At 43.2% G+C, this 16,256-nt stretch overlaps 1 protein-coding gene across 1 annotated transcript in view; it reads left to right on the forward strand.

Annotated features, from left to right (window-relative positions):
- Positions 1 to 510: 510 nt before the first annotated feature.
- The window catches only part of SPAG6 (sperm associated antigen 6), a 35,153-nt gene continuing 19,407 nt past the window's right edge, over positions 511 to 16,256 (forward strand). Inside the window, exons 1-4 of the mRNA XM_072330039.1 lie at positions 511 to 621; positions 705 to 800; positions 9,838 to 10,004; positions 13,557 to 13,740. Coding sequence (XP_072186140.1) covers positions 597 to 621; positions 705 to 800; positions 9,838 to 10,004; positions 13,557 to 13,740 — 472 coding nt within the window. The 5' untranslated portion in view covers positions 511 to 596. The remainder of the gene's footprint in view (positions 622 to 704; positions 801 to 9,837; positions 10,005 to 13,556; positions 13,741 to 16,256) is intronic.

The following is a 16,256-nucleotide window of genomic DNA, read 5'->3' on the forward strand; positions in this document are numbered from 1 at the left end:
GAATTTTCCGAGCCGTGCCGCACAGCTTTGTCCCGTTACCCGCCGCACGGGGCGGCCCCTCGAGGTCGGCCCACATCCCAGCCCCGCGGAGCAGCACGAGGCCCGCGGGGTCCCGGCGGCCGCCCTCGGGAGCTCGAGCCGGTGTCGGTGGGAGCCGCTCCGAGCCGCAATGTTACTCAGCCCGCAGTTCGGCCGGCCCGGAGCCGCGGAGCCCCGGAGCGGCGTCAAACGGGAGGAGGGAAAGGGGAAAAAAGAAAAGGAAAAAAAAGGAAAGAAAAAGGAAAGAAAAGCGAAAGGACCCCGCGAGAATCACGGCGTGCCGCGCCCGCTCCGCTTTTCCCTTCTCTTTCCTCCCCCGGGCCGGCGGCGCCCCCAGCACCGAGAGCGGCGGCTGATCCCGGCCCGGCCCCGCCGCACTCCGCGCTCCGCACGCAGCTCCGCGCAACGCGCCGGGACGGGGCGGGGCGGGGCGCGGTGGGAGGGCTGGTGACGTCACAGGCAGCGGTTAGGCCCCGCCCCCCGCCCCGCTTCCGCCCGCCCGGTTGCCGGGGCGACGAGTACACAGCGCGGCCCTGCGCGGGCGCGCGGTCTCCGCCATGAGCCAGCGGCAGGTCCTGCAAGGTAGGCTGTGCGATGGGGCGGCGGGGCCGGGGCCGGGCGGGCGCTCGGTCGCTCACCCGCGGCCCCCGCGCTGCCGCCCGCAGTGTTCGAGCAGTACCAGCGCGCCCGGACGCACTTCGTGCAGGCGGTGGCCGAGCTGTCGTCAAGGCCGCAGAACGTCGGGACGCTGCGGGACGCAGGTACGGGCGGGCCGTCGGGGGCTAACGCGGGGTCCCCGGTGCGGCTCTCGGTGCTTGTCCCGGGGCCGCGGCTGTAGGACGCGTTTCATTTCGGGATCCGCCGCCTCGCCGTTCCGTTTTGCTGCAGGGAAACTTTCTTCTGCTCCTTCGTACCTCGGCCGCAGCCCCGCGGCAGGTCCGCACCGCGGGATCCCGGCACGGCGGTCCCGGTGCGGGCGGCTCCGCTGGGCGCCGCGCTGCCCAAAGGGCGGCTGTGCGGAGTGCGGCCGGGGCTGCCCACGGCTTTGAGAGACAGCGGGGCAGAAGGAGCGCTCGGTGCTGAGTGAGCCGACCGACGGCTCGGGAAGGGTTGCGCTCGGCTTACAGAGCGCTGTTGGGGAATCCGCAGCGCTTCGGTTTCTCCCGGCTCGGTTTGTGGGGCTTGTGTCCCGCACCCCGTACAGCTGTCGGCATCCTCTGAGGCGCGGGGGGAACAAACGCACGAGGAAAAGCGGCGCCGTTCATACGCCCAACGTTCGGCTGCCGGGAATCCAGCGTTCTGTGAAAATGGTTTTGCTGAGGATCTCTTGGTTAAGGAGCCATTGACGTGGGCCTGCTGTGCCGCCCCACCGCGCTGCTCCGTTTCTTTGCTTGTTCATTTGTTTCATCTGTTTTTCTCTTTCTTTCTTTCCTCCTCCTTCTTCTTTTTAATCTTTTTCGTATTTTTGTGCCAGTGCTTGAATTTACACAATTTACCCACATTTACCAAAGGGACATCTCGCCTATAGAGACAATGTAGTTTAAGACTTAGAAGAAGCAGCCTCCCTGTGTCCATTTACAGTTCTGGTTTCTGTCTGCTTGCAGACAGGGCTCCCATTCGGAAGCAGCTCTCACAGCATTTAAAAAATGCAGAAAATTTCTATTTTAAGAAAGCAGTCGAAGTGCCAAAGCTAATTTTACTTCCATTGTATTGCGTGCACTTAAAATAGTCATTTGTAGTCCAGTGGGCAGCTTTCCTTAGCAGTGCCTTGTTGTGAGGAGGAAATAATCACGGAGAGGCCTGAGACTGCCTTGGTCTGAGATCTGGCTGCACAAGGTTCTGTGCTGGGGTCACCGTGTGTAAATGTGCTTTTGTGAGCCAAGGAGGATGGAAAGCAATACCCTGGTACTGAGCTGCTTTCCCATAGGGTTGGAATCGATTTGTGGTTGCTAGAAGAGAGGGGAATGTCTACAAATACAGTCTTTCCTATTACTATTTGAGTGACCGAGGCCCATAAACATTTTAATTTCTCCCCCCAGCAGCCTGTGCTTTTAAAACTTAAAATTACAATTAAATTGATAACTGCTATCCCGATCTTTTCTGAATATGCTATAGAAGGCTTCAGCACCTTGCTCTAAATGACAGGTGGTTGCATGCTGTCAGAAAGAACCAACACAAGCAGTGAGGTTCTGCTGTGACCAGCAGATCGCTCCATGGCAGCAACCTGAGAACGAGAGGTGTCTGTCTACACAAGTATCTCTGTTGAAGTCCATATATAAACGAGTTGGGGGGCTTATGGATTATTCTGGTAAAGGGAGTTAATTATTCTTTGGGAAGCTCAGTGTTTTAAGAGGATGCAGGAAGTTTTTACCTGCTGTCATTTTCCATTGGCTGGGGATGCCTGTGGCACTTGGAGGGGTTCTCCTGCTGGATCTCAGGGGTTGTCAGGGCTTAGGTTTTTCCCAGCAGAAGCAGAAGGCAGCTCACGGTGAATTCGAACAAAACCGAGCCTTAAATTGTATTGTATTCTACATTTCTGTTGTTGGCTTATATTTGTGGAACAGCTAAAACTCATGCTGGCAACTGTAAAAGATCAGTGCTCAAGGAATAAACATTTGGTTCCATTTCTAACAGCCCCTTTGACAAATGCTTAGGATCTCGTGAAAAAGGAAAGTTTGAGACCATTTCCTTCTTTGCGGAGGTATCTCTGGGTATCAAGCTAACACCACACAAGAGAGAAACATGTTAGCGCTGTTCTTGTCCTCACTGTGCGAGGAACCATCAGAGCAGTTCCTTTGGGAGGACTTGCTCCAGTTTTTTTTTCAACAACTCTCATTTTTGCTGTTTTGATTTTGTTACGTTTGTTTCTTATGGTTAAACACTGCTATGAATATTAGCTGCAAGGTTTGTCCTTTGACTGTTTAATTGATCAATTGTTGGGAGAAAATTCTTTTCTAAACCTCCTAAACATTTTCTGTTTGGTAAATGTAAGCTTGGAACAGTAACAAGCAATTCTTTTACCAGATCTCGTTTCTGGAGGGATCCTGTTGGGAGAAGCTACTCTGACAAGAACAGATTTAAATGTATCTTTTTAGGAATAAATCTATTCCTCTGGCAGCTGCAGCTCATCAAGTTTGGTACTGGAATGTCATGTTGAGTGCTGTCTCCTCTGCAAGAAGCTGACTGTTCTCAGTTATAGTGGCTGATGAATTTGAGCCCTCTTTCTTGCACTGACATTCAGGCAGTTTCCGGTCTTTTAGAAATGTCAGGAGAATATCTGAACTGGTTCCAGTGCTCTTTGAAGGCTGGTGGTTCCCAAGGGCCTGATTCTGTTTTCTTCATCTGCCTTGGGAGGTGCAACATTGTAAATTGTTCCAATCATATTATTTTGATAGAAACTTTTACATTTCAGCATTAATAAATGCATCAGATTAAGACTTGTATTATTTATGTGTGTTCATTTTTTGTATTCTTCCATAGTCTGAATTAAGTAGTTATTTATTTTTGTATTGGAGTTTATGATAATGGTGTCTTTGCTCTCATTGTCTAAGTTATTTAAGTATATTATTGTATTTAAAAAACAGTTTTAGTTCAGCAATTTAGTCTTTGACCTTAAAGATACTTATGAGGTCAGCTCTTTGCCTTTCTAGGGGCTGTGGGTGTTGTAGGGAAGGCTAAGTCTGAGGAGTGGAAAAAGAAACCTGTACCCATGTGGCCAAGGAACCTGGCACTTTGGGTGCTGGCATCCTGCACACCTGGCTTTCCCTCTTATTTCTGCCGGGGTTGTATTTTTAATGCCTTGGGCAGATTCATTCCAATTTACTGTTTCTCAGCCATTCCTACTTGCTGACCAGCCTTCAGGGCTGTGGGAGCCAACTTCTGAAATGTCAGTGTAAAGGAGGGTACTGTAGGAAATCCTTGGGCTGTGGCAGTGTTCCTCCTCCTTCATGGCCTTTTTCCTTTGCAGCTGAGATTGTTCTCCCAGCCCCAGAGCTATTCTACTGGCTGTGGGTTTTAAAAGCTGCATTCCCAAACTTTGGGTTCTTATAGGCATCCTTATTGGTAAGAAAAAGCTGTTCTGATTTATTTCCCCTATCCAACTACATGGAGTCTTTTTGCTTTACTCTGACTTGTGATTATTCAAGATTCATGAGGGCTTTGAGGGGCTTCGGGAAAGAGAGTATGAGGATTCTGACTGACGCTCATATATCACCTCCTTCTCCCCTCCTCTCGCCCCCCCCAAGAAAAAAAAAAAAGCCACAAAAACCAACCAAGAAATCCCTCCCCCCAAAAAATCATCACCACCAACAAACCCAACAAAGCAGCCCTAATGAAGTCTGCTATCTCCAGAGCAGTAACTGTTTGTCTGGAAACTTGGAATGAAAAAAACTTGGAATCTGCTGCTGCCCCGAGTGTGACTTTTTCTTTTTTTTCCGACCTCCTTTCCAGATAGGCAGCAGCCAGCTCTTGCTTGCTGAAAGGAAGTGCATCAGGCCTGGGCACAACAGCTCCACTTGAGGAGCGTGTTAAGGGCGATTCAGCTCCCAAGTGTGACATTCTTTGAAACAATTCTGAGTGGAAACTGAGGATGGAAGGGGGAATCAGTCCTTGCCCGAGGTCAGGCAAGGTTATGTGGTGCAAGAGAGAATATTTGGCAGTAGTTTCTGCTACCTTGTTTCTGAGTTGCTGGTGGGAACTCTTCCAAAACAAATTGAGTCTAACAGTCCAAACGCCTTATTTTCTAGTTAACTCTGTGTTGCTGCTGCCTTTGAATTAGACTTAATGAATTCCCTGCTTCTGTCACAAAAGGCTCCTTCAGAAGGTGACCAAAGACTTCTCTTAAAATTTCAGGCACTAATGCCGCTATGCCTACTCTGTGGCCCTATTTGTGGGGGTCAGTGGTAGAAGAAGGAAGACACTGCTAGAAGGTTCTTACCAATTTGCAAGGTTACCTGTTCTTCTAAGTGCTACGGAGAGAAATACTTGGCTTACTGAAGATGTAAATAGAAAAATGAAGCAAATGAAAATAGTGAATCTGATGAAATCTTCTCAAGCAGCTGGTCTCACAGAGGTGTCAGATTCAGTGCTGTTGTACAGCTACTCAATGCTAGTTTTAGAAAATGTGGAAATTGGAGGTAAAGCTTTTAATTAAGATCAACGTGTAGTCATAATCTAGGTTTATATACATCCCTCAATTCTCAGTTAATCTGATGTCAATGTAAGGCTTGTACAGCAATAAGAATTGATTTTTCTTTTTCTTGTTACACCAAAGCTCCTGTCATGATAATTATTTGGTCACTGCCTTTACTCATATTCAGACATCACTCTGGGAAAATACATCCTCCTTGAGAACCAGTACAATTTCTATTCCATTCCTAGATCTTTATAATCCATTCACTCTTCTATCAACTCCTCTTTAGTGTTTTCTTCAAACAGTAACTCCCATCCCACTTCTTGTCTCTATCCTCACTTTCAGTTGCAACACCTAAAATAATTTGCAGTAAGACGTTTGTGCTGACACTCAGATGTCATCAGCAAGCTTGATGTGCTTTATTCTACAGAGAAATGACTGGCGGTGGTCACGGTGAGACACGCTGCTTGGCAGCATTTTAGAACGTGCTAAAGAGCCTTGATCTTGAAAAGTGAAATCTGTATCAGCCAGTCTTGAAAATGCAAATCTTGTAAATCTCATACTTAGGACAACTCAAGTTGTACATTCATTTAAGCTGTCTAGCACGTGGTTTTACCTTTTGCATTGACTGGGTATGTTGTGAAGGCTAAAAACATGTTATAATGTCTGGCTCTAGCTCATGGGTTCCTCTGCTGTAGACTGATTGCTTTGTTTAAATGTCACTTAAGTTTAAGACTGCCTTGAATGTGCCGCCTTGGCTTTTCTAGGGACAGAACCCTGCATGCTGTGATGTTGCCTTTATTCCCAACCGCTCTAACAATCTCTTTTTTGTCAGTTAAACATACTTTAAAAACAAAAAAAAGTGAATCTACTTTTCATATTTTACCTTAAAGGTTCAAATGTAATGTCTTTACAACTGTTCTGCCTGGCAGTATTTCAGTAAAGCAGGAGCAGTGTGAAGAGCTGGAACAGCGTGAGGGCCCTGTAAGAATTTCTGGAGGTGTCTGATCATAAAACTCATTAGTACCTGAGTGAACTGCTGGCTTGCCTATTCTGCATTGAGGGAACAAGAATGGTCTTGGGCTGCATACACAAAGGTTTCTCCAAAAGTAATGCCTCCTATTTATTTCCATGGAAACCACAACTGATAGTAACAGCACAACAACACAGTTTAATAGAGCAAGTTCTCAGCTATAAAACACTATTGTTCAATACAGTCACCACCATTAGCTATGCATTGATGAATGTCAATGGGTGCCATTTTTATCCACATGGAGGAATTCATTTTCACTCTTTTTCTTCCTATGTGCTTCCATGTCAGACACTGTTCTGTCAGACTACCCCTCTGCTGCCATCTGTCACACAGCAGCAATGGAATATTGGTGGGAAGGTTCCACCACTGCTGCCATACCACCCTCATCCACCTCTGCTGTTGTGGGCCAACATCATAAAATAGGAGGTGTTACTTTCAGGGCAGCCTGTTGCTGTGTGCAGTGAACCATAGAAGCACATGGCAACAGCAGCCTTCAGAAAATATACAATATAGTTCATGTATGTAAGTAACATAACCTATTTTAATCTTTAATATTTTTTTATTAGAACAACAACAAGCAAAAACCCAGGAACTAGTGGTATATGTGACCTTCCTTTTGTGAAACTAACACATCGCTCCCTGGTTTGGTGGCAGTGGCTGTAATTCTTAGTGAGGTCTCAAGCTGTTTGTCAGAGATTTTTGATCAATAAGGCATGATTGTGAAGTGAGGAATGTTTTTCTCTGTGAAGAGAGGTCTTACAAAAGTAAAGAGACGTGGTCAGATTTTTGAGTTGAATCTCTGATTGTAACTCCATACATTCCATTTGAAAATTCCCAGTTTCAAGTATTTATTTATTTATTTGGCAGTCTTGAAACCTATTCTCAACCCCCTCAATCAGAACAGAAAGCATGGCTGCATATTTTTCTTTGTTCACGGGACTGTGCTTAGCCAGTGTATCGAAATGTGAGGGCAGATGGGTTTGGGCCATGCTGCCAGCTGTGCTGGGCTGCCTGTGGGCTGGGTGTGCCTGCATTAGGGAGAAGGGCAAGGAGATGCTTTCCTGTAGAAAGTAGATGTGAGTGACTTACTAGAAGATCAGCGCCCCGTAGATGATATATGGCATTGGCACCAACTTGTGTGTCTTTCTGGTTTTATTTTCACTTCTAATTTGTTCTTTAAAGTCCTTAGTCCACCCTGAAATGAAGTGTAACTTACTATTGAGACCATACTTGCTGTTTGGAAGGTTCTGTGAGAGGATACCAGTAAAATGGCCACATTCTTAAATAGGGATTCCTGCAAAGTGCTCAATGAGTTCACACTGGCACCACAGAACTGGAGGACCAGCTTTTGTCTGCTGCTGCACAGGAGGCCTTTTTCAGCCCCGTGGCTTTGACAGGAGTGTAAGTGGGCCCCAGACATACTGCAGTCCTATTTCCATAGTCTCTATGTGAACGTTCAACTCGTGCATGCTATGGCTGTGGCCATTTTTGGTACTTCTCTAGTGCTATTTGGACATGACAATTTTATTTCACTTTCCCTTTTATTGTTTGTTGCTGCAAAACCTGTGGTGCTTTGACTTGTGAACATCCTGGGAGACTGCAACCACCACGCACAGCTTGCTTGCAGCGCTGACCTTGCTAAAACAAACTCAGTGGTGTCAGCACGGCCTCCTTGGTTAGTTTTTCACTCTCACTTTTCATCCTTCTTTTTTAGAGCCTCCTGTTGACTATTAAGTTATTTTCTTCTCACTAGGAGTAATATGGTTTTAACTTAGCATAAATGCTCTCAGTGAGAATCACCTTGCTACTTGAGTACTTTTTCCTTTTCTTCTTTTCAGGGTGCCCTTCTATACGTAAGTATGCTATAAGTATGATTTACTGTAATTTCAATCCCTTTGGCCTAATCCTTACTCTAATGCCATCAGCTTGTCCTTGTTTGATTGTGTCTCCTCAACATCCAGGTGCCATCTGCCATTAGGCAGTGATCCCTCTGCTATGGGACTGTTACACCAAAAGGCCTTTGGTAGTTGGAAGCTTATGAGCCCTTGAGAAGGGAAGTACTGCTTTCTTCCCTGGTCAGCCAGCTAAATCTTTATCTGATGCAAACAAATGTAGTGGAAAGAGCAAAGAACTGAGGCAGCTGATACGGAGGTTTAACTGCAGCTCTGAGTCATTTGGGGTTCTGGTATAGCACTTTTGCAGCTCCATGGAGCATTGCTTTCTGGCTGAGTTATAAAGCTCAGCAGTATTAATTTGTACGTCTGGCTCTTAGAGAGGCACTTTCAAAGAACTGCAATACAAATAATTTTCTCTTTTCAGACTTTACAAATCATATGCTTTATGTAACATCATATATCTTTCTTATATCTGTACTGAAAAGTCTTAATTTAACTGTAGAAATAACCTCTGTGTACAGAGTGGTCATCCTTGGTCACCCTTGTTGCCTTTTTCTGAGCCTTTTCCAGTTCTACTCTAGGGAAGGGTATGAAATGCAGAACAGATTTATACAGCAACATAGTGATGGTCTCTGATTTGGCATCTTTTCATTTCCATATCCCTGTATACTTCTGTGTGCATAATTATTTTCCCATGGCTGAGCAGTGAGCTGGTGTCTCCATGGAGCTGCCTGTCTAGCAGTGGGACCTTTCTCCTGAGCAATAGCAATGTGCTCAGAGTTCATCACTGTGGGACGTTGGGATCGGCTTTCCTGTATGTGTTTGATTTCACTTGCTGTTTTATTTTACAATCATTCAGTCCCTGGTTTCTTAGTTTTCTCCATCGATACTCCCTGGAATAACCTTTGGTCACCAGCACATGGTGTCACCTTGTGGCTTGTGCCCCTTCCAGAGCACAGGTGAGTGCTGCAGTGCACATTTCCATGCACAACTCATGAAGAGCTGCACTGTGACCTCCTCCTTCCTGTGGCTTGAATGGAAAGCTTACACCTGTTGTTTCCCAATTTAACCAAACTTTTATCTTTGAAAGCACTCTTTTGGGCTCTAACGGCTAATGGTTCATGTCATAATTGCTTGCCTCACCTGTAATTTCAACAACGTGTGTATATTGCAATATCCTCAGGATACATGAGGATTTCATCCTCAGGATCCTTTCGTGTTTAACTGATGTGATTAATAAAAAAAAAGATGGCACCACCACCACCAAACTTCAGTTCTTGTATCTGGAGTATAAGACCTCGTGGCCATTGGCCCTTGAATCAATGGTAGCTTGTAAGAGATGGAATGTAATTTGGCATAATACAAGGCAGAGGTTCTTGTGGCAGGCTGAAGGAGTGACATAGCAGTGGGAGATCACCAAAATCTCCTGATGGGATTTCCTGTATGTGTTTCTTTAACATGTATTTTATATATGTTTGAATATACCATGTTTCTATGTGTGATTCTTTTTTTTATATATTTCACAGTTGTTTTCTACCTATGAAAAAATGTGCAGAAAAACTGCCATGTCCACGTGCCAACTTCATTTCAGTGGAACACCTGCATTTCCTACAAGCTCTCATTATCTGGAAGAGTAATTTAATAGATTTTTATGAGTAAAGTTGATGTAAAGTTCAGAATAAATGATTTGAAAAATTTCCACTTACCATGTGGGCTTTTCTCTTCCTGGTGTAACTCAGGTGTAATATCTTTGCTGAGACCTCTTTTGCTGGATGTGGTCCCAACTATCCAACAGACCGCTGCTTTGGCTCTTGGGAGGCTTGCCTACTTTAATGATGACCTGGCAGAGGCAGTCGTGACTGGAGACATTCTTCCACCGCTCGTGTGTTCATTGTCTGAGCAGAATGTAAGGCATCATTGTTCGCTTAAGTAATCATTTTTGTTTAAACTGCTGCACAGCTAAAGGGAAATCTTTCTGTATTGGCTATCTGCTATTATTCCTAGCATAGCAAGAGGTGTGTGAAAGTCAGAGAGTGTGCATGCTTGAACTCCTGAGAGATCAGTGTGTATAACTTTGAGCTTAAGCAAGTTTGACTTTAAAATCTCATCTTACCTCCCGGTGCATTTATAAGAAATACACTCATGGCATTTTTATAGGTTTAAAATGTTGAGTGATACGTTATAAAAAGTCCCTCTTAAAAAATGAGACAATTGGAAAGCTGTAGTGAAAATTGACTGGGATTTGTCAATAATACTGAACACTTGTAAAATACATAGTAAATTTTTCATTATGGATGTTCAGTTTGTATCTCCACACATAACCACTTGGAAATCTGTAACATAAGAAGTATCAAACCACTGATACAGGAAAACACAGTAAAGGATTTGATATTTGTATTTAAAAAAAACCCTTTCTAAGCAATTGTGTTGCAAATAAATCTCCTGGTGCCTCTTTCTCCCCTCTTGCCATTTTTCCTTCAGCTTTTCCTTATATTCTAGTTCTTTGTTCCTAACCTAAATTGATTAAAAAAACCCCAAAACTTCCAGTAGAGTTTCTAGTGACTGGCAAATAGAGGAGACAGCTGACAGTTAAATCCACTGATACCATAGCCATACTTGAGTAGCAATTTTGGCTTATTAGATTTCAGGTATATTACAATTTCAATGGAAATATCGTTTGGAAAAGTGTATTTTCATTTTCAGTCTTTTGGGGAAGACAAATGCAAGCATTCTTTGCTTTTGTTTTTTCTTACATGTCTGGCCATTCCCTGCGCAGCCAATCAAAGCAACAGCAAAAAATCTGAAAAGCCTTGATTTCAATAAAATGAAGGTCTTAGACAAATTTATGACCATTCTGGTGAATTTCTGTTTTTAAGAGAAGGAGGGAAACAAAACTTTTTAAAAACTGATTTTATTTTATTTTATTTTATTTTATTTTATTTTATTTTATTTTATTTTATTTTATTTTATTTTTAATAATTTGGAAGCTACTCCCCCGCTGCAATTCAGAGCACTCACTAAATTAGCTTGAGTACCCTGATTTATCTGTTCCATGTTACTGCCAGTGCTGTTGCTACATCTGTGAGACGGCTGTAATTCAGAATCAGTTGGGGCAGCAGCAAGATTAGTGTGAGGTCATGGAAATCCTACTATGTCTTGGTGACTGAGGGCAAGCGAAGGAAACTCATTATCCAGTTCATGCAGAGTTTAGCAGTGCATGCAGTTTGTTACTTCCAGTAGGCAAAAAAACAAGACAACAAAACAAAAAACAACAACAAAAAAGCCAACCCCAAACCATTTTCATTCCATCTACTCCTAGCCTATCAACATCTATATTTAAGGAGCTGATTCTTGGAGCACACAACAAATACTAATTCAGCTGGCTTATGGAGAATAGTTACAGGGTCACATCCCAGCTCAGAGTTTTGTCAATTAAACTGAGCAAAACAGAGTTGTAAAACTCTGTATGTACTCAGTATGTACTAACTGTGCCTGCAAATACAGTTTGTTTGTAAACAAATGTGTTTTGAATAACAATACAAACAAAGAAGTGTTTTTCTTTGCCAGAAATGTAATTGCTTAACAGAAATAACGTACCCATATTTGCACAGATGTAGACTGGTGTAAATTATTCTAACTTCACTTATTTCAGCAAAACTGGAACTCAAACTAGCTAGGAGTTTGTCTGTTTGTGTCCGTACTGTTTCAATTAACATCTCTTGCACTAAGAGATGCTTAACGTCTTTCTTGTAAATTATGTTCACTGTATCTACTTGTAGGCCTTAACTTAGAAGTCTGGGATTTTGGCAGTAGGGAATTATATCTAAACTAAACAGAGACAGGGCATGCACTTGAGCATTAGAGGATGACTGCCCTTTATATGCTTAAATGATAGTGTTTGGGCCAGCGCTAGCCATCAAAGTGCTTGGCGGTGCCTGGATGCGGTTTAGAGGATGGCAGAGGCAGATCTCCATTGGCTAGATGAGGCCATTGTGCTTTGAGGCAGAAGAAGTTTAGGTTCTTGCACATGGTGTGCACCACTACTTGGTCGGAGTTCAATTACCTATGGAGCTGTTGCAGATAGTCCTCTACTGCCACACCTTAGTGCTTCGGGGAAGTTTTTCTAAGGTGTTTGGGCACCTGACAAGAGTCACAGCAGTGTTAACTTGGCTTCTCATCTGTATGGACTTGACCCCAAAGGGATACGGGGTTTTCTTTGTATAGGTTCTGGGTACCTTGACAGTAGGAATCCAGCACAGTTAACTGCCTAGGCTCCCTGTACAGAGCAGGGAACGAAACATCTTGGAATAAGATTGAAACCAGCTGGTGCACAGAGAAGAAGCCCTCCCAAGCTAGTCCACAGTGCTGCTGGGCCAGCTGCCAGGAGTACAGGGTAGTAGCAGTAGATTGGTTGTGTCCTGCTGAATCGTGCCCTCATTGCTGTACAGGGACATTATAAGAGGATCGAGTGGTCTTTCTGCCAGCACAGCTGTGACAGGAGTGCTTGAATTGGATTCTGAATTTTGAAACTGTATAGCAAGGAAGAAATGTAACCTTCAGCTTCCACATACTTTACACATTCACTTTGAAATTAAAAGACTGAAATGGGACTTATAAAATACGCTTTTAAAAGAAGCCACAGCCACCACTGCTATTTATGTGGAACCTCATGGTGCTTGCATCATCATAAATTGCAAGGATGCACCAGCACTGAGGCACAAAAGTAGAAAACCAGAGGCAAGTGCTCGGATTTTGCTTGAACTTGTGGCAGAGGTGCTAAGCTTAGTCTGTTTGGAAGTGAGCTGTTTCTGGACACGTGCAGGAATAGATTTTCATGTTGCCTAGTCAAAGCTGAGGACTGTCACGCTGGGTGTCTGCTGGTCTGGGTTTTCAGGATTTTAACTGGGGCAGTGGCAGTATTTAGGCATTTGGGGATTCAGTTTGTAAAGACTTTTGTTACATCGTATTCTCTGTGTCTCTATTTCCTGTTTGTAAGCAGTGTTTTCACACAGTGATGTTACGTGGGTATGCACGTCAGAAACTGTGAAGCCTTGTGGATGTTGCAGATGGGTAGAATTAGTTTTGGGAGCTTGCTCTGCGTAATCTATGTAATCTGGTTAAATATGTGAAGTACTATTGTTTTTGTAGCTCTTATCACTCACGACTCACTTAAACAAACAGACTTATCTAGACTATTATCTTTTCCTCATATCCTCTTAGCCCTCTATTTATTTATTTTTTTCCATTTGTTTGTGCACTTGCTGCAGATCTTACATCATGAGCTATCTCAAGGAAGGACTGTATGTTCGTTGTTTGTGTGATGCATGGTGGTCCTGATTTGGATCTGAATGAGATATTGTTGCTAATAAAAATCTAATTTATGCATGTCTGTGCTCTGTTATGCCATAAAGTACTAAATGTTAGTAAAAAGCATTTTTTTTCCCTCTCATTTGTATAGCGTTTCTACAAGAAAGCAGCTGCATTTGTGCTAAGAGCAGTTGGTAAACATTCTCCACAGCTAGCTCAGGCAATAGTTGAGTGTGGAGCGCTGGAAGCACTTGTGATTTGCTTGGAAGATTTTGACCCTGGAGTCAAAGAAGGTGCAGCTTGGGCACTCGGTTACATTGCCCGACACAATTCAGGTAACAGGTTCAGTTTGTTATCTTTTGACCTAATACTCTGTGAGAGTTATAAGAAATAATGTTACTGTGATGTCCGTAAATCAGAACAAAAGAGACTTTTTCTTTTCTGTAATAAAATCTTAAAGTGGGAATAAAAACCTGCTCTAATTTTACGAATCTGGCAATGCTGTCCCTTATGTGAGAAGCTGTTGTATCTGATATCCACAATGACCAGCTGTATGAGAGTTGCTCTAAGAAGAGATGCATTGGATGAGTGGCCAGGAAATGACATTCTGCTTTATTCTCCTTTGTGAGGAAATTTCAGAAGCTGTACTATTATGTAACTGTTGCTGTGGAACAAAATTTCTTGTGCTTACTGTAAGTTCTCTTTTTTAATGTACATAGTATAAGGAGAAGCCTAGGCAGAACTAAGTTCCATTCAGCTGACAGCACAGACTGCAGTACAAATGTGCTAAATTCATTGCAGTGATTACATTATCATTAGGCAGCACACCACACTCTTCCCTGGGAGTCAGGAACAGGTTTGAGGAATCTGATGTCGAGCAGCTCGCTGCTGTCTTACAGGCAGTTATATAACTCACTGGCAGTATCATGTTCCTATTTAAAAGCCAATCCACATGGTCAATAGTTTTTACCAGCTATTTATATAGTTCAAGTAAAAGTTTGGATCTAGAAAGCTAAGAACTGAGAGACAAAACTGCTGAATAGAAGGAATGGCGTAAATAGCCTGTGTTCATATTGGTTGAAGTTAAAATTATTCCAGGATCACAACAGTTTGGAAGCTATTCTTTTTTAATTGCTGTTAAGAGTCTGGCTGCAAAAGGTATGGGGCGTTTTCCTTACTGAGACCTAATCCAGAGTTGTCAGCATCTTCTGTGTGGGCTGCTTTTTATCTGGGAACAAATTTATTCTTGGTGCACCTGTCTGTGCTAAGAATCTTTTGCTTTTTGGCTATTGGATCAGAATCCCTGAAACCAAATGTTGCTTTCATCTGAAATATATTTGCATAAGTGTCATTTGAGAGTGTTCTTTTGTACAAATGTATGTAGTCTAAGTGTGTGTCTGTGTTACTCTTAACATAAACATGTCTGTAGTTTTGTTATATCAGTAAATCAATATTGACTCACCTCAATTGTCCTTCACGCTATTCATTGTGTGGATGCTGGCAGATCTTTAGGGTGATCCAGTTCACTCTGTGATGTCACTGTCTGCAAAGATGGAGATGTGGAGGTACTGAATACAGCAGAGTCCTTATACAAATTTTTATTCCATGGTTATAAATTATTTATTCATGTTTCACCAGTTTCTGCATGCAATAAGCACAGCATCTTCTGGAATTGGGTTGAAATTCTGAGGACAAGGACAGATCACTCAATATCATAAGTTAAAAACAAAACAATCAATCAATCAAACAACAACAAAAGAAAGCAAAACAAACAAACCCAACAACCAAAAATTCAGTTATTCCCCTGCTGTGAAGCTGCCCAACTACAGCCAGCTGTGTATCTACCTTCCTCTCTGACACAGTCACAGGAAGCCTCTAAAATAGTTACTACTGAAAGTAGAGCAGTTTTACTGAAAGGAGACCTCTCTGTGCATAGTATGTTTCTTCTACTGCTACAAGCATTTGCAACAGTATTGTTGGAGGTGGGATCCAAAGTTGGATCTCTCCTTATCAACACCTGGTACTTTCTGTTAAAGAAACTCTGGATTGGATTCATACTTTTGCGTTGACTAAATTTGGCAGTTATGATTTTCACTGACTGTAGGCACATACTGCAGTTTAAACTCTAAATGTAGAGCGGGGTGATAAATGTTTTTCCCCGCCCACAAGATGTTTTTCAGTTTCAAAAGTTGTTTCTGTTCTAAATAGGGACAACATTGAGGCAAGATCTTCTTTTTTTTTTTTTTTTTTCAACCTCAAGATGGTGTGGGGGACGTTTACTTGTCCTCAGCAATAATAGTTTCACAATTGGGGTATATGCCTGGGATGTGGGAGACAGATTAACACCCTGATCTGTTTTAGATGAGATGTGAACCTCAGTCTCTGGGTGCAAGCAAAGGCTCCTAGCATTGGGTGGTAGCTGCTTTGCAGTGGGAGAGTTTCTCAGTTTTTATCAGAAATTCCATTCAAGACACGATAAATCTGCTCTCTAGGAACTGCAATGCATGTTCCCTTGAAAAGACTTCTAGCTTTGAGAAACTGGGACCTTTTTTCTTCTCTGAAAAACAAAACAAACAAAAAACAACAAAAAAACAGCCAACAATCAAACAGATTAACAAGCTCCTTTCTGCCTTCATACAGCAATCACTCAAAATACAGTTCCTCTGTGAACAGATGTCTCCAGAACACCTGCAAGGTTTTAGGTCAAGACAGAGATTCCTAGACACTGGAAATTCTGCTAGGTCAGATCCCAAAGCCTAACCCGAACTCATGCAGTTCTGCTCACTCTGGAAGATCCCCTTGAGCTGAGTTCAGATACTCGTTTAACTCCAAAGTGTGTGGATCAGTGTAT

The sequence above is a fragment of the Excalfactoria chinensis genome, chromosome 2, assembly GCF_039878825.1.
Source record: "Excalfactoria chinensis isolate bCotChi1 chromosome 2, bCotChi1.hap2, whole genome shotgun sequence".
NCBI classification, from domain to species: Eukaryota; Metazoa; Chordata; class Aves; order Galliformes; family Phasianidae; genus Excalfactoria; species Excalfactoria chinensis.